Consider the following 24,578-nt stretch of genomic DNA (forward strand, 5'->3'; position numbering starts at 1 on the left):
TATGACTTTATTGAAGAAATCATGCAATGCGTTATAAAATATGTATATAAAATATACAGAAAATGCGACAACAACAATTTAGGATTTGAAAAATGTTGTAATTTTGCCCTCTGCAAATGTGATAGGCCGTTTAATTTTTTGTGTCAATAAATGAATATCTGGTATAATTAAATTAAAATTACCATAAAATCGTATTTTTTTACATATACTTCCAGACTAAGAACATTATACCTATACTCTGCATTTACAAGAAACGTAAGGTTTTCAGACAGAGGCAGTATTACTCTACTTTAGGCGGCCGGCTAGACTCTTTTGTGGATTACAATTACCTACTCGTACTGTTATTTTCACCACAGATCAGTACCCCTAGTGTAACTTTGATCGACATCATAACGTGACGAACGCGTTTGCGTTAAGTCTCATTTTGTATAGGATTTTGAGGTTCCAAAACGTCCCGCTTGGCGCGCTCTTTCGAAATCCAATACAAAATGAGACTAAACGCAAACGCGTACGTCACGTTTGGAAATCGAATTTAGTTACACTAGGGGTACTGATATATATTTACTTTATGTTTTCACTATCTCAGGCAATTGTAGTTAAAAGGCAGCTCTATGATACAAAGCCAGACAACCTGTCCCAAAGTCCATTTCAATTTTTTCCAGTAACCTAAATAAAGCGGAAGCCTGATAAGTTATTCTTTGGCCGAAATTCAGAGGCCAGTTTACTGACCTTTTCCCGTTTTCGTCAACATTAAGGTAACGTACGTATACTTTTTTACGTCTTAATTCTGCCTGTAATATGGTAAGTGGTATCCTAAATCGTTTATGTGGTTAATCAGAAGGTAAATTTAAATACTAGCCACTTTACACCTTAAATACTTTGAGACATGATACATGTAAAGTGTCTTCTGGCTACCAGGCATACTGGTAATAAATTTACGCCTTAGTAACTGTCTTTCGATAAATCTTGCTAAGAATCAACTTATACTATTAGCTTAACTTACTTAAAACGAGTCTCCCAGCCGTGGAAGCAGTCTGAAAAGTAGATATAGTAGATATAGACGGAGGTGGGGATAGCTTGCCACGCGCGACCGGCTGAGCGGCGCACAGTTCACACAGTTGTCAACCGACAGCGCTGAGAGAAAGACGCGGTCGGCCCGACCGTTGTGTTCTCAAAACTTTACGCGACTACCACTGCAGCGACTTGCTTCAACTCTGGATTGTATTTCGTACTGAAAGTGTCTAGTTACGTGCAGTGTTTTGTTATAGTGATGACTATTGACTGGAAACTGCTTTCATGTCTCCTGGACAAACGTTAATGTCAGAGGAGATGGAAGCTAAGGACCGGCTGGTTGAGGAGATCGTGCTCCTGGTCCTGTACCTGGTGTCGGCGGCTGCCAACTCGCTTGCGCTACTGGTGTTCTGCCGACGACCTGGGCTCAGAACAGTATCTAACCGGTAAGTTTTAGCCAAACTTTGCAACTCTTATGTACTTCTAGTACCTACTTTTAAGTATCAGCGGTTTTATGTGCCTTCCAAAACTGACCAACTTGAGAATGCTCCACGATTCTCGTAAAGATCGTTACAATGAATTATAATGATGCAAAAAGAGAGAGCCGTTTGGCGATAAATCTACCTTATCCTTGAAACCAGTACTAAAGCAAATTAATGAGCGACATGATGACCGACTCGTGTGAAAGCAATAAATAGCGAATTTCCTCCAAACCACTTAAACGTGAAAGAAACACAGCGTGACGAGAAATTTAGGGTTGTTGCTAACGGGCAACGGACCGAGCAACGCCAAAACATTGACGCAAGCACAAAGACATCGACATCCTAAACTCAATAAGTAGGTACATATTCAGTTTGGCATTATAATACGGAATATTTTCAAACAAAACTGACCTCCAATGCAGAATGTTTTATGTTAGAAAATGACACGGCTTTTAAAATTCCCTTTTTTTGTTAGGAGCATCCCTAGCGCGGGCTGGGAGCCAAAACCCACAGTATTATTAGACTATTAGTGTCGGTCCGTACGTCTACCTGAGCTCCCTTGTTTATTTTATTTTCTAGCGGTTGCAGTTCTTGATTTATGAGCGTTAAAGAGAACAAGTAAATCTTTCGCCGGTGACTTGATAATGAAGACTAGATTCCCACAGTTGCTGGACGGGTTTCGTCAGTCACAAGGTCACGCTCGCGCCCCATCAGCTCCCAGAGATAAAGAACCGATGGATGTAACGGTTAACTTAATGCCGTGCAAGAGCTGCACGATTAATTTTGCAAACCTCTATGCGGACTCCGACTCCACTCATGTCTTTTATTTGTTAAGCTCGCTGTCAATGACGTAAATCATTATTTGATTTCGAACGACATACGTATTTAAATATCAACATAATTTATCATCGATTAAAACACTTGAATATAATTATTATGAAAAATACCTCCAGATATTCCTGCAAACAATTAGGCATAATGTAATTTGAGTTGTTCCTCGGAAGAATGCAATAAGATTTTCAAGTGTTCCGCGTAAATTATTAACCTCGTTAGCATTTCCGGATATTCGAACTAGATGAGTAGTCAAACGGCTTGTTTATCAATATTAGTACTCATTAAAAACCGCTTCCACATAAATATTGAGTGGAAGAAATACCACCGTATCTGTATCTTTAGACTCATTAAGACGCCCTTCGTTGTATGTGGTCCACAGATCATGTCGGTATCTCGTGTCAGACACTAATCACTGTAATCCAAGTAGTCCCAGCTTTTCAAACACGCTCTGCTCGGATTGGCTGACGGGTGCGTGTCAGATTCATTTGAATACTTAATACCGGTGCAAATCTTCTCTTGATCCTAAAATTCCCTTACAATGTTTCCAATCCACGTGTATCAAGTAAATACTATTTGTTATTATCATTATCAACAGTTTCATGTAATCCGTTCGTTTATGAGGTCTCTGAACCACTTCAGTATTGTCTCTGTACACTTTAGATACAAGCTGAGACCCAGTATCGCTCACATAGTCTATGACTCATTCCTGACCCAAAATAATCGCAGGCGACCAATTGAAAATGCCGTAATAGCCGTAAGCTGTTCTCACGAGAGCTCAATTTTGCAACCGGCTGGTTTATTAGCTTTAAATATTGGGATAGTCCCTGAATGCCCTTTGACATGGACATTATGACATGTCGTTGAACCGTGTTGCAAGGTGACGTTTTTGCATACAGTGGGGAGGCAAGCGAAGGTGAACTTGGTAAAGTTAAAGACGTGCAGACGAACTAAATGTTTAAGAGAGGTGGGAAATATGTTAACGCCTCCAAATGGATATGAAGACGCCCAGTAACAATATAATTTTATTGAAACATTAGATGGTTTCAATATTGCTGGTAGATTAATGAGATGGGTAATTATTATGTTTTAAAACGTGGTATTTCACTTATTATGAGGTTTATTGAATACTGCCTTACATCTGGTGATCTTCTAAAACTTGACCATTTAACGTGTTTTGGTAGAGATCCTGTTAAGTGAGGAATGTCGCCATATGCTTATTGCAAGATCACGACCACTCAATGAAACTCCGAAGGTCCCTTTTTCTAAATTGACATAAACTGTTAGTACACTGTTAGGTTACTATCTTCATATCATAAAATGTTGTGTAATATGCGGCATTGAGGTTTCTAACCTTCAAGATTGAGAGAATGTTATGAATTAAAAATTTGCAAACTTTTTACAAGTCAATCTGGTGTTTGAAACCCAGCCAAATGATAGCGTTGACAAGTTAGTGGTAATAGAACTTGTGGACTAGTGAAGTATATCAATATTTCCTAATGTCTGGCTACACACTTCACGTAGAGTTCACGTGAGTATGTAATTCTTGCTAACTGTTGCGCCAATGGTTGCAAAACATGTTATCTTCTGTTATTCGACTGGTTGGGTATTATATTTCAAACTAAAACCTAAGAGTAGGAATCACTATTGCTTAAATAAAAATGTGTCATTTATAATTTATCGAAAAATATTTTGTTTAAAGCGCCATTAGAAATCATTAAAATGTCTAATTGCATTTTAATAGACTAATAGTTAATGTAGACAAATATTTAGTATAACCGTACCTGGAGTAATTAATTTAAGTCAATTACGTTATCTCTTTGTCTGTCGCAGTGCGTAAGGATGATTTGACAAGAACCTATTTGGACTTCGTTCTATTGATAGTCGCGTAGAACAAACTGAAGGCACGGATGTCCTGGTTAACTAAATACATACACACAATTCGGACATTGGACATTACATAGTTAAGTAAAATGATGTAGTAACTAAACATTTGAACAACTAACCCATCATACTGAAATTATAGCTAAAATATATTTTTTAATTTGCTTAGCAATTCTTTAAAAATGACTGCATCAACCGAAAAATGCTCTAACTCAATTGCTTTATTTAATGTTCACACTAACATAATATTTTTATTGATTTCCGATGGGAAATTGTTACGTAAATTGCCATTGACTCTGGCTTTATGAGTACTAACCACTATAGAATTCTTATTTTCATTAAAAACGTTTGTTATATTCAAATATTAGTTTAGCATTTTAACGGTTGGCCTTTGCGGATCAAAATTTGAATACTTTTTCTTTTTTTCAAGGGAAGTTTGAACATGGAACTAATTTTGTAAAAGACAGTTGACAGCACCATAAACAAAATTAGTGATGAACCTGTAATAACGATTCCTGAACTATTGTTTTAACCTCTGTGCGTTAAAACAATAGTTCAGGTATCGTTATTACAGATTTTAATGTTACGATTTATTGTATTTGTCCTAAGTAAAGTTACAACTTAACGAAAACTTAATTCTTCTTAATAATTTGCTTGCCAATTGCTTTTCTTAACAATCGAGTTTAGGAAACGAACAACTTCAAATATTGTTTCGGAAACTCAAGTCAAAGTAAACGATGATGCCGGTAGTAAAAAGGTCAAACCGAATTGGGTTGAAAGATAACAAAGCAAGATAAGTTTGTATACTCGTAAATTCCTTGACAAAGACATTGTGCAGGCCTCGGCAATCAATTGGTATTGGCAGGAAACTATGTCAAGTGGCGCGCTGAGGGTTGCACTTGACGGGTGAATTAAAAAAAATCATAGACTACGTGCTTGTAGTTTCATATAGATAAATGGTGTGCATTTCTATAGTTAATAGGAAGTGAATAAAACTAAGTGGTACTGTTATATTGCTATTTGTTTTTTAAGGCTAAATACTCATGTGGTATTATTTGGTTGAAATTAGAAAACTTCTGCGTCGCGCCATATTTTTTACTATTCCAAGTACTTTCTGTAAAGGTTTCAACACTATTATACTATTATTTTTTATCTATTGATGTTAAATGCAAATGGCAGTCCAAAAACCGTGAAATGTCTAATGTAAGCTATTTACAAAGTCGTTAGTTGAGCAACCATCGGCCATATCTTGGAGACAGAGTGCTTGAAAGCATTTCACCTTTTACTGTATCTAAATGAGTTGTCAAATATTTATGAACACATTTCGTGATAACAAACCTAGAAACTTCTTAGCTATTTTCAACGGAACACATTCGAAATTCAAAAGAGAATCGACACTTTTCAGTACACAAAGGATTCGATATTCAAAATCCAGCTTCGTTCTTAAAGCACTTTCGTTTCTGAATATTCTAAATTTAAACGCGAAGACTCGTATGGGCATGATTATAAATAGAGTCACTCGTTTCGTGACGGCCTGGCCGAATAAGTAGATCATACAAATCAGGCGTGGGTCGCTACAAGCAAAAACCTCGATTAGGATTAAACGATTTTTTTTTAATAGCAGCATACTGAACCATAACTTTGTAGCTACTATTATTAGACAAACCAGCCATAGATCCGGTATAGCCGGTTGTCAGTTTTGACAAATGAGTGATGTCATAGCTTTCTTCAGAACAAAAACAACTGTCACTTTCAAACGCGCCCGTTTAAGATAAAAATAAACTCAGAATCACGATTTACAAAACAGATATTATAGTATAACTGACAAATCGTCACGTAAATGAATTCCAATCTATTAGTATTACGAAATAAAACGGATATTGAGTAAAATTTATATAATAATGTCTTAACACACATAGTTCGTATATCTCTGTTAGTGTCAGTAAAATTTAAAAATACAAACACGAAAATAAACGTTCGAAATTTCAAATTAGGGCTCCGTAGGGTTTTCTAAAGCAATTTCGAAATCATGCATGTAGATCGATTCAAATCAATCAGGATGCGAAGTCACGTCTCACACGAGTCACACGTCCCTACTGGCCGTACAGTGAATTCCTGACTCCATCAAATCATTACAACTTAAACTATATCACTCTAGAGATTAGGTTTATTTTGAATTGGTATCTTTACCATCTGATTCCTCAGTCATTTAATTATTAACCGTTTATAGTTACAATAAAGCAGTTTTTCAATTGTTTTGAAAAACAGGTCACCTATAATAAGGTTTCCTCGTGCATCGGTTCAACCACCGCAATTACATACATTTAAAATTGTAATTTCTCTGACATTTGACACATTGCGTACGCGTTCCCGCTGGTAATACATGACCGTTGCTATATTGAACGATCAGGGACATTACTGAATGAAAGTTTGACGCTTTGGTAGTAGATTTGAGCTTCTGCTAAAGCAAAATTGAACGCGTGCGAATGAAACGCAGTTACAATCAGATTGAATTGGAATTAGATTCACATTGATAAATATAATGCAGGCCCAGTTTGGTGGATACTTTCGTAACTTAACTATTGACGTAACTGGGCCATAAGGAACAAACGATTGAATTGTATACGAACGAAATGTAAATCATGGTAGGTAAATCAGTAAGTGCTTGGTACTTCGAGCATTTTGTTTATTGTGAAAGGTGTTATGAAACCCAACAAACGTCTTATTCACTTTATTAAATCAAGTTATTATTTTGATTTCTAATCAAATTAACGAGGGAATGCTCCTGGTAGTTCTGGTACTGACTTTGTATGGCGAGAATCTGGAATTCCCGATACCAGTACTCTATTTGTATTAAAAAATCAGTACCGGAACTCCATAAAATTAATACATTATAGTAACTAAACTGGTTAACTTATTTAATATAAATATCGTTTATAAAAATAGAAATTCCATATAAGCAGTTTTAGCTTTTTTTTAAGTTATAGTTATTTCGTGAGGTATATTTTTAAACAGGATGCCTTACATGAGCATGCGAACGGATGTTAGATAATTTATGTTTAGAGTTGTTCTAATATAGGATTGACTGTCTGTAGGATGTTTATGCTACTACATCGCAAAATCAATCGTGTGAACAATAACATAAGAGCGGATATTGTACGTACTTAGGATTCCGTTGTGCGCTCTAGAATTTTGTCGAAATTTACCGTTTTATTGCCTAAATAATTTATACGATTTGCGCGTAGTGCATAAACCTATGATTACATAGCGTATACAGTAGTAACTTATGCAAGTTTATTGATTGGATCAACTGTATAAACTTATATCTCGTCGGAATGATATGCATTTTTCTAATAAAAAGGTACTACTCACTAGGGCTGGGAACCGGTTTATTTTTAAATCCCGAAATAACAAAATATTTTTAAATATTTTATACTCTTTACGTAGGACTGGATCATGTATTTAGGTAACAACTTCGCATTATTAGATAGTCCCATTAAAAATGAAATAATAAACCAAAGAACGAAAAATAACGTAATAATACCGGTATTTTTTGTATGAAGAAAAAACCGGTTCCGAGCCAAGGCTCGGCAAGCTACTCACACAGTTAATATGTACAACACAAATATTTTCCATTGTCAAAGAAAATTTGTGTAAAGCCGATAAGTTAGAAGTCTTATAAATAAAAATTAAAAAACCAAACACTTACTTTTTCATACTATTCGGTAACGATGTGGGCAAGAAACTTGGTAAGACAAGCCACAAGATTAGACATCAAGCAGTTAGTGACCTTTTATCCGAATTATGACTCACTAAAACTCATAAAAAAGCGTTAACTCATGGTAATGGGCAGGCAAATCTTTATTCAGTTTTCATTTGCTTATCAAACGTATTTAATGATTCAAGTGTGCAACGGTAAGTTGTCCCTGTTTTTAGGAAATCATTTTATATCTTCATATATTATAATTATAGGTACTAATCACAAAGAAGAATCACGCTGTCGTGATAGTTAATACTAACTTTATGACCTCAAAAGTATATGATATTATCTATTAGTTTGCTTTAGACAAGCTGAAAATATTGTATACTATTATGCACGTTCATAGTTAAATATCTATGAATTTATTCTCATAGATGAGCATTAGTAACGCGTACTTGACGCCCCTAAAGTTGCAAGCATCCGTTGTCACGCCTACAACGCCTGACGTATTTGGGCCGCATTTGCTATTTGACAGTTGACATGTGTTAAATAATATGAGAATGTTGTCTCTGGAGTTTCAGGCGTCCAAAGGCTAAGGAGACTGCTAACCATCAGGCGAACCGCCTGATGCCTGTTTACCACCGACGACTCGTACAAAAAAAAATGTTCCATTATTTCCACGCCGTGCAAAATCGTCGCCTTTTTGTTCCACGACACTTTTCGATTATATGAATTTATAACTCCTTTATATAATACAGCAAATCTTATGCTTGTTTCCCATCTACATGTTACAAACATTGACATATATCTACAAAAAAATCTTTGTAGCTTGTTAAGGGTAAAAGGAACTTGTTATTAAAAATGACCTAAGTTTAATTCAATTCAATATCTAATGGCCGTGCTATTGTAAGTATAAGACATTGAAGGAGAATAATGATAAAATTACAGCAACAGTTCGGTTTAATTGCATAGCTGTTTTCACGGCCAAGGCGCGGTCGGAACCATAGGCACGCCATATATGTCATCGACATATTCGACATTTATAGTTATGTAACAAGAATCCGCCGCATATGGGGGGTTTCATTTTATGATCTAGTGTATAATCCACACAGTTTTAAAGAATTCTACTGATAAATAAATATTCCATTACGATATTGTTAAAAAAACATTATCTTTATGAATTTTAATTGGCCGTAATTAAGAAGAAGAAAATTAGACAGCGCATACGACCTCTATGGCCAGTGGCCTTATATACGCGTTTTAATATCGTTCAATGTAGAAAAGATTAAAGGGTCCGTAATTATAGGCTAAACCATTCTAACCCTGAACAAAGGTTTTATTCATAAATCTTAACCTTAAAATAAATTGCTCGGCAACAATTAGTCATAGACAATTTCTTACAATGTCAGTTTCTAAGCGGAATTAAATGTTTTTCTCCTAATCGTTGATCCAGTTTTTACTTGAAATTGTGAGAAGAGAAATACAAAGGGACTATTTATGTGGACTGAAATTCATTTAAGTCATTATTTGCAATTAGGAAGATTGTCACTAATCGCTAAATGTCTCGTGTCGATTTTTTGTAGCATTCATTCCGCATGATCGTCATAAAGAAATAAAGCAGTTATTGTGTGTTAAGTGGGTACTAAATTTAACTCAATTCATCTTTATTATCGAAGTTTAAAGGACGAAATAATGTCATAAGAATCTCCTCCATTTTTTCCCGACTTACAGCAATTACTTGGTTATTTTGTGGCAAAATTCTATTTGTTGAAGATTATTTATTCCCTTCAGATTGTGAAAGGTATCTACTGATTCCTCAGCGCCTCAAGTTTTTGGGATTCCTTTCAATTTTACTTGAAGTCGCTTAATAGAAACGCTTGTATTGATAATAAAATATCGGTCATAAACTGTCTAGACAACCTTTTGTTGATTGCAGGATAAGAACTGAAGCTTATTTTACTTTTTAAGTCATATTTGAATCGGCCTGCTTAAAAGAAATCCCCTTAGTTAAAATCCTACTTAGTCTTAAGTAGGATTGGGACTGCCCGGCCACTTAGAGCTGCGTTAGAATATCTCCAAAGTGACTCACTCAGTCACTCAATGCGAGAGTCGTGGCTCAGTGCCAGTGATTGCCCTAGCTTTCGGAAGGTCCTCGGTTCAGTCTCGGCCAAAGTGTTCATTAATTGACATTAACACCAATGACTAGTACTTGTACTCATATTTCTGCTTGCAGTTCAGCAAGATTACACTATTCTATAATACATCACTATCTTCTTTTGTAAGAAAATAATACTAAAATAAATATGAAGGTATTATAAACACTCAAAACAAAGTTTCTTGACATTTTCCCAATATTTGTTCCTAATAATAAAAGTGAAAATTTGTTAAGTTTGCTAAAAAACCAAAAGAGATCTTCGGGGCTCTGATTATTTAGATTTCTTTTAACTACATCATGAATAATAAACACTACATCCATCCAATAGAAAAATCCTACATGATTACAAAATTTTCTATGAAACATTACGCAGTCTCGATGGAAACAGTCTGGTTTCTTCAGACTGCATTAATCATAAGTAATATGTTTCATGTGTGACTCACGGCCCCGGGGAATGCAGACTTCAATCAGTGTCTGTATACTGATTATAAATTTAGAACTCAATCATTTATTTGAAATCGCGAGGTAATTAATATCTACAGGTGCGCCGATGAAATATGGGCGAGGCAGTGGACCTTTGTCATCATTTTTTTTAGAATATTTCGTCATTTCTATTTCTCTATAGAAAGAGACGAGTATATGTTTTCAAGTATTCTACTTTATTATAAAAAATGGGTGGATATACCACGACGCTAACGACCATACTCATACTCATAAGAGACTATCATCTCAATTTACGTCACGTAAAATTAAAAACTGAAATACATCTGCTTATACATATACATATTTACAGGTAAAAATAAATTTAAATCCTGACCTTTTCCATTGTTGCTTAAGATCGTTATGCGTGGTGGCAGTATAGTTTATAAAGCTTTTTTAAAGGGTGCTGTTTATTTATTTTTATAACCGTTTTATTGCTAGTTAGGTAAGGCTGAATGAGCGAGGTTGTTCTATCACGCTAGGTAAATGCACTCGCCTTGATGCAACTGCATTTAGTGCTTCCATTGACCTATTTAGCTAAAAACTAGTGCACTTAGCCCGTCTACAAGCAGACAAATAATTAGGTATATTATTTTTGTCCTTGCGAAATTTTATGATTATCAGTTGTGCTCTTTCATTTCCGAAAATTTAGATTAACGCAGTCTAACGTTCGACGAAGTTTTAGGCTCCCTAGCATGAATACTTCGTTTACTTTTTAAACTAATTGAGTCGATAGTTAATCTATAAAATAATCTATATGATTTTTTGTCCTGAAGCCATTATTATAAAAAGATATTATATTCGGTTATCGCTATAGTTATTCATGAAATAAAACTACGAGTATTAGCTTTGCTTTATTTGGGGCTACGTCTATCTGTGTAAGATTGTCCCCAATTTTTTTTATATAAATGGATCGTTCAGTCGTTATCTGATTTTCAGTATTAGTATGCAGTAATTTTCCTTCCCGACAGTCATTGATCAATATTTCAGATATGTCATAAAATTGGCACAATCTTTATCTTGTAATCGCTCTTAATCGACGTTCCTGATTGCACTGTAATTAAACAACACTGTCATCGATAACTACATAATTTTAATTTACCTAAAACCATACAATACGGACCCAAGTGTGACAACTGATGAAAACGCCATCTGTCGAGCAAAAATAGAAAAACTGTAAAATGTTGTGACTAAGTGCAATCTCAACAGGATACGAGTCGTTTTTTGTTGCATGGACAACCATTGTTCTAGTAATTAGTCGGCAGTGGTCGTGGCAATGATGGGACTGGAATTACTGTGTCACCATTTTATGGAAATGGCGAAGACAACAATGGGCTGACAATTGGCAAAGTCCGTTGATTGTCAACTGTCAGATTAAACAAAAGCGTCAAATATAATATTTACTGAAATTCCTAACGGATATTTAAAAAAAAAGTTGAAAAAGTGTGAACTTGCGTTAAAAAGATCTGACGATGAGAAAACTTGTCTGTCGTTGTCTGTTTCAATTTTATCTTTTTGTATTTAATATACGTCTCCAAATAAATCTTTTATTTCATTAAAGCCTAGAGGGGATAGAGAGGTTTTTTAAATAAAATATCTTTAGGAAAAAGGTCACCGGTAGAAAAAGAACAATACCGTCAATTTAATAATGACAAAGACAGTATACTTTTACGTAGTATTTATGTTAATGAATCTTAAAATTAATTAACAAAGTCTAAGAATCCTTTATTTTTAACGGTAAAAATTAAGCTTAAGAGTTTATCTTTAGACATTAATTTAATCCAAGGATACACTGAATCAGTTTATTTTCCTTTTGGATGGAAATGCTTTTTTCTTGCGAAAGTAGGTTGATACAAATAGCCAGATAATTACTTACTTAATGCTATTATTAGATGGATTATGTCTGCCCAAAGCATCTGAAAAATATTGTAGGCGTGTGTGTAATATTAGTAATATATCTTTTTATCAGTCTAGGACATAAATAGAATATTATTTTTATTGCAACAAGTCGAGTCATAGTTGACTTATGATCCATAAATACATTGTAATATATACTAATGATTTTTGACTTTGCATTTGAGTTGTCAAGACATGCAAGCAATCAATGCGTTTATGGACTATGCGTGGATGTCAAACTATACTCATTGTATAATGTATTGTTTATTTAGAACAATTATTCATCATAGTTTAAGGGTCTCCAGCAAGCTCGGTTTTCCATGCAAACGTAGTTACGCCCTCATTTTAAAACGACTAGGTAGCTAGAAACTTTGTACTTACAATAAGATAAGGTACATCTAGGCCTGTAATTAGTTTATGTAGCTTCAGATACCATAGTTTAAAATATACAGCGAATTTAATTATTTCATACAAAATTAGTTTTTGCTCTGTTTCGTTTGTTTTATAAACTGGAAGCTAGGTTTATGAACTATTATAGGACTAGATATACCTCATTGTATGTGCTAAGTTTCATTACAATCAAATACATAGTTTTAGAATGAGACCGAAACTCCATTTGTATGGGAAGGTGAAATTCGGCCGAGCTCGCTGCGGACTCTTAATGTTTACGATAACTCATGAAACACCGCACGCATCAATTACTTAGACTGTAAAAAAGGATGAAAAGTCGGCATGGCAACTAGATAATACCTTGGAATTTTCTTCCAATAAATTATATTATACAATGAAAGTAAACAACTTGAATCATTCCATTTGGTCTTTCTCACTGCGTCATCCATCAATACATTACTCGTGTTGAAATATTCATTGATTCATATTTTCTTACTTAAGTATTATCAATTATCATTCTTAGTTCTACCGGTTAATTTAAGAATAACATCAATTTAAATTGGTAAGTTTCATATTTCATTCAAATTTACCAATTTAAAAAAAAGTATTGTTACAGTTTCGGTAGCTAAAATGTCTTTAAAGCCAGAGTTCTCCTTTTTTCGTGAATTGCTTCAAAACTTACTTAATAATTACAAAAAATAAGTTTCTACACTATTACGTATATAGTTACATGATCTACCTACGAAACAAAAAGCAACAGGCCGCCTGTAATTCTAGCAAGGACCGATTCACTCACACCCACGACTCTAAAAATTAAAAAAAAAGTTACCTACACGTTCTACCTTGACCCATGTCTATATCAAGACTGCAGGTATAAGAGAAGAATCTTACTGAACACTGTTTAAAAATATAATAAAATTAGGTCAGTTCTCAGCAATAATAAGGTGAGAGTGAGTTCAGGAATCCATTCCGATGTCGGCTATCTAACGAATAAAGTGAATCATGGACAAATAGTGTATTATCGGCACTTGAAAATAATATTCTATAACAAATAGTTTAATAGTAAGTATGCCATTCTATGTGTTTTTTACTTTGAGTAACACGTCTTTCGGTTACAATATTGTGATTGCATACGGCGTAAAGAACAGCGCATGTCTTTCTCATTGTCGCTAATGCTTTTAAATTCTAGCACACATCAAACGTGTGAATTTATTGATGTTGCTAATTATTTTAGCGGTTACTTTCCGCTACCAAGGCTTAAGATAGTATTACCTTATCGGGCAAGTCTAATCCCCGTCTTATGTGATGTCACAAATTCCCAAGCATCTTTTGGAACACCTTTTATAGCGGCGCCGAAAAGGAAAGTTTCATGGAAACTAGGTTAATTAACGAAAACAAAAGTGTAGGTATCGACCTTCTGTAAAATTCCATGATTTCTATTAATGCCCCATTTGTGATCCATTGTTTTTGAATACATATATGGCCTTAATGCTTCTTCTTTAGTAGTTTTTCAAAGTTTAAGAATATTATTTGCTTGTAAAACCACATCATACCGTAGCATCGAATTTACTAAAAAAAGCAATTAGGATGTGTTTTATCGACTCCGCGGTTCAACCTTGTAAAGGTTACCTTAGATTCAGCTTAAACAGCATGCGGTTGTTTCGTTCCAATTCCCAGGTTTTCCTTCGTCGATAATCCGCAAATTTTCCGTGTAAGTAATCAGATCTATTTCACGGTTACCAGTTAATTGCAATCAAGTTTAAATACCGAGTGTTGACCGAGCGACCTTGGTTTGTACACAGGATAACGCTGGCAACACAGCCTCTTTCGAAAAATTTGCACAGACAACCTACTGACCTTTCTTTTTTGAAACGAGTAACAATAACAAGCGATCTGTCAAATTTGATAATGGAACACCGTCTAAACGCTTAAAAACATTTGGGAATTTAAATAGTAACAACGTTTGTGTCCACACTGTTGGCAATGGATTATAAATAGGATTATATTCAACAGTATTTTAGCCGTCAGGTTGGTTGCGATGTTTTTTTTTTAAATTGAAATTGAAACGATTTTCCCGCTCAGGTTCATCCGAGTTTGAGTAGACTTAACAATGGGCTTACTCGAACAATAGACACCACCTGAACCGCTTCCGCTGGAACAATGCGCCCGTATTGTACAGGCACAACATACCTAACATTGTCTGTGTCTTAACCGATTTAAAATCAACTTTAAAGGTTCAATGCCTGCCAGTTTTCCTTTCTCCAACTTATCTTAATGCACCATAATTTAGCTTGAGAAAAACATTTAAATACTCATTTTACTTGTTTGTTTTATAAACCGATAAATGTATATAAATTGGTATGCGTTAATTGGTATTATTCAAACAAAATTAGCTCCTTTCACCTTCGAGCCTTGTTCCATGTCCGTGTCTATGCTGAGACACCTTCACTTCCTTGATATTTTATTTAATAATTTTGTTCGGACCTTATTAGGATTACTGGCAACACCGACTTAAAATTAATAGTCATTAACAAGAAAATGTAAGTTGAATAACGGCCTATGATTTCGTTCCCGTGGAAATCTTAAATTTTCAGGGATAAATGGTATTCTATATTTAAACCTGGAGTTTAAACTGTGTGCCAAATTTCAAATAGGAAAATCCGCTCTGCCACTTTTTGCATACTCAAGTAACGAGAATATTTAAAAACTAAGGATGAATTGACCTATAAGTAGTAAGATTAATTTAAATTCAGAACAAGAAAAACCCTAGCCATTTATAACATTTCCCTTCATTGATTACTTCGCATTAATTAATATACTCGTGCGAATGGTGAGATGTATAAATAACAGTTTTGAATGATTTACGGTTAGTTTCACTAGATTTAAGTCGACCGGGATATATGTAAACCGTGATTACCTTTAAATTGTTTTTGAGCTCCCGATATTTCGACGCAGTTACATGCATCTTGTTCACGGGTAACTTACCCGTCGATTCCGGTCGATTTAAGTCTAGAGATGTATCAAGTTGAGGAGACAAACAGATGACGCGAATGTGTAAACGCATATTAAAACCTGCGTTAGCAACTTGCCTGAACTGGCCTCGCCACACGCACAAAAATATAAACGCGGTGTAAACTAAAACAAACTTACTATTCCTACGCGTATAGTATTTCGTAAGTCATCCTTTACCTTGTGATCAACAATAAAACTATCAGATAAGGAATTTGAACTTAATTAGTTATGTACGAAACATCCTCGGTAATGTAAACAATGTAAAAAGTCCATTGGTTCTTTATATAAATAAAAGGCTGTGCCGTCACTCCTAAATGGTTAGGTAATCAATTACATTATTCAACATTGAGCATTGCCGAAGGCCGCGTGCAACGGAACGTAGACAAAGATGGGTGCTGCTTTGAATGTCAGTCACTTTTTAATAGTGCCTTGTGTCTATGGCTGCACACAAAAGAGTTATGGTCTTTTGTTAAACTGAGTACCTATGCAATTCAATTTGAATGAAAGTGAAAACGTGAGCTTTTCGTGGCGAACTTGAAAGGGATAGAGTATTTCTCATTGTGAGCATGATTTAAAAAAATACCCATCTAAAAAGATTATAAAGTGTGTAGATCATATTGTTTTCTCCAACCTGGCGCACTAATGCTCATAACCCTCAAATTAATAACAGAACTTTCCCAAGTCGTTGACTCCTTGAGAGCCTAACTTGAATAAAATTATTCACGTAAGTGAATAACGATCAAACTTTGCTCTGAAGTTACTGTTATTTGCTCACCAACTTCTATGGTTGTCAGGGAATTTAAAAAGAGGAAGATAATCAAAAATAATGAGACTATTCAACTCAGATGAACTTTATGAAAACATGCACACCTTTTAAAGCATATAGTCTACGTACGCGCGTTTAAGTATACGCGTGTTTCCTTTCCTACGTATTATTTAACACTTCCTGTATTAATTTCGATCTGCGTCAGACATTAACATAAATACGTAGATTAAGACGATAAAGGTCAAATTGGAAAGCAGTTAATTACTTACCAAAATCACATAGGTTTTTAAAAGATCCTTTCCACCACTGACGCACGCTTAAATTTTAATACGTAATATGAACTATAGAAAATAGAAATAGCTTTCAAATCAATGTCAATGTCAAGCAAAGCTATTAGTTCAAAGCTATTTGTTCAATAGATCCGATAGAAATTCCATTTGTCAAAGCACTACCAACGGCTATAATAATGGACATCAATAAACAATCGTGACCAATCACGTGCCCGTGATCGAATTTCAAATTCAAATATAGAACACAATTTCTTTTCTTAATTAAAGGAATTATTTATTCCGTATACCTGTACTTTTCAACGACATTTTTACGCTTATGAATTGTTTTTGTTTCATTTCAATTTGTATTCAAATTGAGTTTTGTTAAGAAATATTTGAAATTCGTTAGTACATTTTGTTTATAGTGCGAATGCAGCTTTAATGGAAACAGTAATACGAGAGAGAGTGCGGTTTAATATCTGTACACTAGAAACCGGTTTACTGGTATGCGAGTACTTGCATAAACTAGCTTAAATATTTTTTCCCGCTCAACAAAGAAACTTACTTTAATACCGACACAAAATTATTCTGCACACAATTTTAAAAGATAAATCGAGTTATTTCTCAAAAAGATTAATGGTGGAAGGCTGCCAAGTTTCAGCCATTAATTGATCAATAGACAAGACAATTGCATTACATACTATATATTGTGGAAGGCAGGTAATTTTCCACTCCCATCGGAATCGTCGGCAAACATTAACAATACAAATTACAATGATGACCGCTACTAATCACATCGTAATGGCTTATTAGCACCAAATCGGAACGACGCCATTTTGGAACGTTTTTTGGCATGGCAACATTTCCGCCGTTATAGGACGGGGTTGCTATAACGAGACAACTTTTTTATTGAAAACAACTTTTCTTTCTATCCAACGAGTTATGTATTGATTGCCGCCTTTGGGAACGGCAAATATAAGTTTGCAAAACCGATTTCGCCGAAATGTCAACGACAACGAACGCCGTGCGCAAACGCCGGGTGACGACAATGCTTTTTTTACGGTATTGAAAAATACACCTATGACGTAACCGTGTTCTTAATGAAGCTGAATATCTTTATTTACGAAAAAACATTCATTGTTTTAATTATTATTATTTAGAAAAAATACCTTTTGAAAATAAGTAGATAACGAGTTATATGTAATGTAGTCTGGCAAATACAACTTTTTAATCAGTAAGAACAAAAAAAACTACACTCAACCCTTTCTTTTGGGTGCTAGTTTTAGCGTAGGTAAAACAAAGACAGTATCATTATCTCTGTCTATGTTTGAAATGACACAGTCCTGGGCAAAACTACAGATACCTATTCAATATTGGATGATGGACTTTGAAACGTCAATCAATAATAATTTCTTTTTTTATTTGTAAAACAGAAAACATACTTGTTTTATTTTAATTTTTTATCTTAAAAGCTTCTATTCGAGCCATTAAGAGCGCACTTATAAAACAAAGAGTGCATTCAAATGCTCAGTGTCATTAAGAAAATTACTTGCTTATCTGCTGGCAACACTGCAGGTCAATAGAACACCACAGATAAGAAATACTTGTAAGTAGGGCTACCAACATAAAATACACAACACAAGTTCTGTAGTAACACGTTTATTTCACCATTTATCAATTAAATTAAATAAATTCTATTTCTCTTTATATTTTACAGATGATTACATCACACATTAAGGTTTTTAAAAGTCAATTTAATTTAATTGTCATACCACTTGGAAAATCACCATTATTCACACGATGCCAAAGTGTGAATTAATTAAACATTAATATTAATGTCTAATTTATAACGATCATTAAAAATCAATGTAAGATAAACATTAAACAGTTCATCTATACGATCATTCCGGCTAACCAAATCCTTGAGAATTATAGTTAGAAGCAATATAATCCCAATCTAATGTTCGTCTTCAATACGTTTGAGAAGCACTGGACCAATATAATCTTAATACAATCGTTCTTTATTGTTTCTGAATAGTTTTCACTGGGGTGTTGTATAGTTAAATCAAACTGATTCAGTATTCAATTGTAAATAATATTTCATCCACGAATATAAGGTAGCATACGAGTAGAGCTTTGTTCTTTTGGGTTATAGGCAAACCACACCGCTTTAAAAAAAAAATCGTTTTATTTAATCTATTTTTCTGAAGCATACCTATAATTTTTTAAGAGTTTCACTGTTGATGATTTCGAATTTAAAAAATCCGCCTGTTTGGACAACTTTAAAATTTTCATATTAGTGACCTCGATTTCAAACTCATTTTTAAATAATTCATCAAATAAAAAGAAAGTTACATGTATCTAAAATTTATTCCTACTTTTATTTCCATATCACTTAGAGAGTAATAAAATCCTTTACTGTAGGGAAAATTATTGTTTTCGACCGTACAGACACGGTTCATAAATATTCTATTAACTCGTATTAGATAACTTGGGCAATTTTGCGGATTCTCTCTATTATTTAAAACTAGATCCTTCCTCGCTTATCTACTAATGTTATTATTTACCTACTGTTTTCAGTATTGTATTTAGTGACAAGTAAGCGACGCTATGCGATACGTAGCTTTACTAAGACTAAAAATACCTGTCACTGTTGCTTATCATTATTATACCTATATGATCGCGTAGATAAATTTTCTCGTAGATTTCCGCTGGATAAGTAAGGTAATTCGGATCTTAACCGTTTAAAATCACTTAAATTATTTGTACAGATAACTAATGTATTTGAATCTATTCGGGGAATAAAACTACCAAACAAAAATTCGATACAAATAGCATACCTATTGATAGCATCATCACAGAAAAATCCCTCAAAAGCGGATGCGTATGACGGCACCAGACCTTAGTCATTAGCAAACCCTATGTTAAAGTGTAGCTCATATAATTTGTAGGATTAGTCCATGACGCAATATCTGTTTACTAGCCTTAGGTGGAAATAAGCGGTTTTCTATAATTGTGCCTGTTGTGCAATAAATTGGATTTGATTAAGGAAATTCTCCTGTCCTTACAATAAATGACGTCTTTCTTAATGAAAAGGGATCATGAGGTATACTAATTACATGCTTTTTACCTACTTTCTCTAAAAACTACAGTAAAAAATTGTAATGCGGTCATAGATAGCTCGTATATTAGTAAAGTTCGTAATAGGTAAGCTATATAGTAAAGTTGGTGTATCAAAAACATTTTTCTTCTTTGTTTCAGTACATAATGTAAATGAGAAAGACGACAGCCACGATTACTAGACGATGTGAGCTTGACTGAATCATAGCACAATACAAACACGAGTGACCAAAGTATAATATTAGGTAGGTTTGCGAGCATTCTTATCTAAGCCCACTGTGAAAAATACTTATCTTCGAATATTAAAATTTGAACGTCTGACGTCCAAACGCCGGACAAAACTTCTTTATTTGGGGTAATCCAAGGTATAAACCTTTACACACCATACCAATAAACACTGGTTTCTTGGTAAAATAAATTCATACGTAACCCATTTTAGTTGATCTTAAGTCTACTATTTTTATTTAAAAATGGTATATAAAAATCTTATCTGCGTAGGTAAACCCCGCGGACTCCGCAAAAACAAAGCGTCATGCTATTAATGATATTGCTAAATCATTACCATCAATCGCATGCCTCGTAACGACCCGTCTCAAGTGGAAAGACCCTGAGGAACACGGATAGGAAAACCCTTTAGACACCCACAAAACGGCTTTAAATTAACTGAGGCTTTTAATACAATCATATGGAGCCATTGTCTCTTAATTGATTCATTAGGAATAGCTTATATGGATATGGACACCGATATACTTCCTGGTTCTGCCGAGTCATGCGCGAGAACATTAGTCCATTTATTGTTTTTGTAACAAACGGAGAGAGAACAGAGTTTTTTACAACTTGTATAAATAGCGATGATATCATAATATTGTATCATTAAATTTAAGTACATTTTCTGGAAAAAATCTTGAAACTCCGAACTAAGGGATTCATGTGACGTGAGCAGGAACAAATATCTCACCTGATGTCTGACTGCAAAACGGGTTATTCATTCTTGTTCTAAATTGTGTTTCATGTCATTAGATATAGGTATTTAGTACATGTTAATGGATCGTATTTATGAAAAACAACAAGGCCAATACCTTAATTTATTTAATGTAGGTTTGATCCTGATCACGTCTCCTGAATCATCCTCTATAATAGCTCGTTTCTCTAATGATCATTGAAGGAAATTTTTGCTATAAAGCAATTAGCTTTATTACTGAACATACACGCGCTAAAGTCCACGAGTACATGCTAAAGATTGGCATTAACCTACTTCGCCTGTCAGTCGGCTAGCGACCAAGACTCCCAATTATTGCGAACGATTTTGAACTTAGTGCATTTAGTGTACAGCACTTAATGACAGAACATAAATAAATCTTAATAAACAGAAGCTTATTACTATCGTCATGGGAATGTAAACATGCACATTAGTATGCACAATGGAAAGATACAGTATTACGAGTATTGTAATATTAACGTGGAAAAAAGAAATTTCTCTTAACAAAAGATATTAGATGGTGTTGCATGAACAGAAACTCGTTGTTGACTTGATTCATTTCACTTCGCAGTCAGTTTGACGTAAAATATTCCATAGTAACATTAATTATTGTTGATATACAAACAAGTTTGCATCTCACTGAATGAAGGAATACATTAATGGTTGGATCGATGTAATTGATATGAATTGGAGTTCGTATAGGTCCGAAATTATTTTCTTAATGTGAGACTTAGAACTCATACTCACGCTGTCAAAAACAAACTAATATACAAGTTTGTAGGTATTCTTTGTTTATTTATTTGCAATTTTCGGAACGAAAATTTAATTATAGTTAATTTAGTAGTTCAATGTTCAGTAAGTCAGTAACATTTTTCCATGCTAAATCGTAATTAGGAATGCCTGCTGGCCGATTCCACGAAGAGCTTTAATCAACAAAGATTTAAAATTGTTACACGAAACCAGGCCTTGTTTATTATGCCTAAATATAGAATAAACGGTAATCTTGAATGGAATTCTAATTAAAATAAAGGATCCCAAAATTAAGATTTGATATCCAAATTGTCCAATTACATTAATCATCTTGTAGAATCTTAATAAGCATACTTTAGCATATGCCTTTTTGCCGCATTACGGTAAAGTCAAATGAAAGGATTAGAATTTTAACAATCTATTTATGTAAAGGTAGGTATCTAGTTATGTGTATATTTATGTTACTGGGCCGATGAATAATGTGTCAGTCGTAAATTATCGCGGGTGACATGGGCAGGTCTTTATGACTACCAAAAAGCAGGCGGTTCTAAGTATAAAAGAAAACCTGAAAAAAAAATTTCAAACACAAAATATATGATAAAAATGTATGACGACAAAATATTCTCACATGATACGCGGTTTAAACTTCCATTCATAAAAACTTTTTCAAATGTTTTCTGATAAAATATGAATTATGTAGACATGATAACACGACAGAATCCATGTACGTCAAACGACTCAAACGTTGTCTTCTTTTTTTTTAAACTAGCCATTCATGCCTAACTTTTTTTAATCTCATATATATTGTATGAAGCCCCATGGCCGACATTTGGATGTATATATGCGGGCGAGGCGCAGAGCGATTTGTCCGCTCTTTTGGCATCTGGTCATGGTCAGGGCCAATAGGAAGTGTATGGAATCATTCAAAATTTAATCCTGTCTGGATGATTTAATATATTTTTTATTGAAACACGCTTGTCCTTCAGAATATAGACGAATTATTATATGTACTCGTATATGGAAAAAAACAGACTATTGCGTATGGCAACCGATCTCCCAGATAATCTAATGTATTTTTGAAAGCACAAATAGCTCAGCAGAAATTCCATATAGCTAATAATTGTTTGTTTTTCTCTAACGAGATTAAGTATTTTTCAACTATTTTTAGTATCGACAAAACATATAAACTCGATACTATACCAATAAAGTATTAATAATATTGACGTAATTGATAATCAGCAAGTCATCTTACGTTCTTATTTGCAAAACTGACTGTTGACCCCTGCCTCACCTGCTGTCTGACTGCGAAGCCGTTTGTTGCTGCGAAACGGGTTATTCATTCTTGTTCTAAAATTGTGTTTCATTCAATATAGATATTCCAAAAAAAAACTAGCACATGCACAAGAATAAACTCTAATGAATTTTATTGACGTATGTACAATATACAATAACAATTGTGTTAAGATAATTTTGAACACCTGGCCCGCTTAGTTATTTCTGCTGTTTTCATGTACAAATAGTCACAGGAAAAAATTACGTTAAATTTCATTAGATATGAGCAAAGCATTTATGTTAAAAATAACTTCGCATGTAATTTCATAATATTTCGTGATTCCATCCATTTCGTGTCCATGTCAAGTCAACAAACGATTCATTTTTATGTATTTAGAAAACCCTTGTCACGCAGAGGGTTGTTTTGAACAATAGTAGAATGAAAAAATCGAAGGGTGAATACCGAGGGTTTTTTTGGTGTATTCGTAAATAAATAAAAAATCAGAATGCCCTGTAATTCCGAAAATAGACTCAAATATGATGGAGCTTTTGGGTAATTTTGAAATAACCCGTCGTTCTACATTTATGCGTAACAATCTATGTATGTTACATTAGTATTTTATTTAATTTTATGTTTTTTTTTTTTAATAATTAATTTAAAGTTCCGTAAGTGCCAAAGCCTTATTAAACAACACAATCTACCTAATATTTAAATTAACACTTATATGTAGGTAGTTACATAGAACGGCATGCGATGGGGATATCCTAACCTTGCTCTCTTTTTCACTATACGACCGTAAATTACAATGTTTACAATAAAACTTTTCAAAACAAGCCAGATCAGAACAATAAACGTCTTCACTAATAACATAAACTTTACGATAAATTTATCAAAGTGTTTGTTTGTTAAAATATTTACAGTTATTTGCATTTTTTTAACATAAATGCAATGAAAAACTAGGTCAAAATATTTCTGGAAAAATATACTTTTGTCATTGACACATTAAAAATTATGAGTCATAAATAAGCGATAAGAGGCATTTTTAAAATGATATTGCCGTCATTTGTGCTTTCTTCTTTTACAATCTGTCATTGACTGTTTAATTTATGCGTATTTCATATCAAGGTTGAAAAAAGTGGGTTAATGATTTAATCATTAGAGAATATTCTAATATTATCTGAGAAAGCTAATGAGGTGTATTAATAAATAAAATAAAATAGGCTAGCGACATTACAAACCTACGCAAAATAATCTTCAATGAAAAAATAAATAAATCTCCACTCTAGAACTTTTGGCGCCAATCTGTGATCCTCAAGGCCGTAATAATAATTTAAGATGACGAGTAAGATAAAAAAAATGGCGATGAACCGACAGTTCTTAATATTGGACTTTACTTAGTAAGTTACGACACATAAATATGTTAAAATTATGTTCTCGAGTATTTTTTTAATCATGTATCAAATATTTCATAAAAAACCAGTTGCTAAAATTTCACGAGTTTTCTTAAAACGCTGGAGAATTACACCTTACATGTATCAAAGTCCACTTTATCTAGTTCACACGTTTAAGAGATTGTAAAT

The 24,578-nt window shown here is 33.9% G+C and overlaps 1 protein-coding gene across 1 annotated transcript in view; it reads left to right on the plus strand.

Moving 5' to 3' along the window:
• Window positions 1–1,064: 1,064 nt before the first annotated feature.
• Window positions 1,065–24,578, plus strand: part of LOC133528734 (5-hydroxytryptamine receptor 1A-alpha) — a 28,233-nt gene continuing 4,719 nt past the window's right edge. The window contains exon 1 of the mRNA XM_061866188.1: window positions 1,065–1,457. Coding sequence (XP_061722172.1) covers window positions 1,297–1,457 — 161 coding nt within the window. The 5' untranslated portion in view covers window positions 1,065–1,296. The remainder of the gene's footprint in view (window positions 1,458–24,578) is intronic.

The sequence above is a fragment of the Cydia pomonella genome, chromosome 20, assembly GCF_033807575.1.
Source record: "Cydia pomonella isolate Wapato2018A chromosome 20, ilCydPomo1, whole genome shotgun sequence".
Lineage (NCBI taxonomy): Eukaryota > Metazoa > Arthropoda > Insecta > Lepidoptera > Tortricidae > Cydia > Cydia pomonella.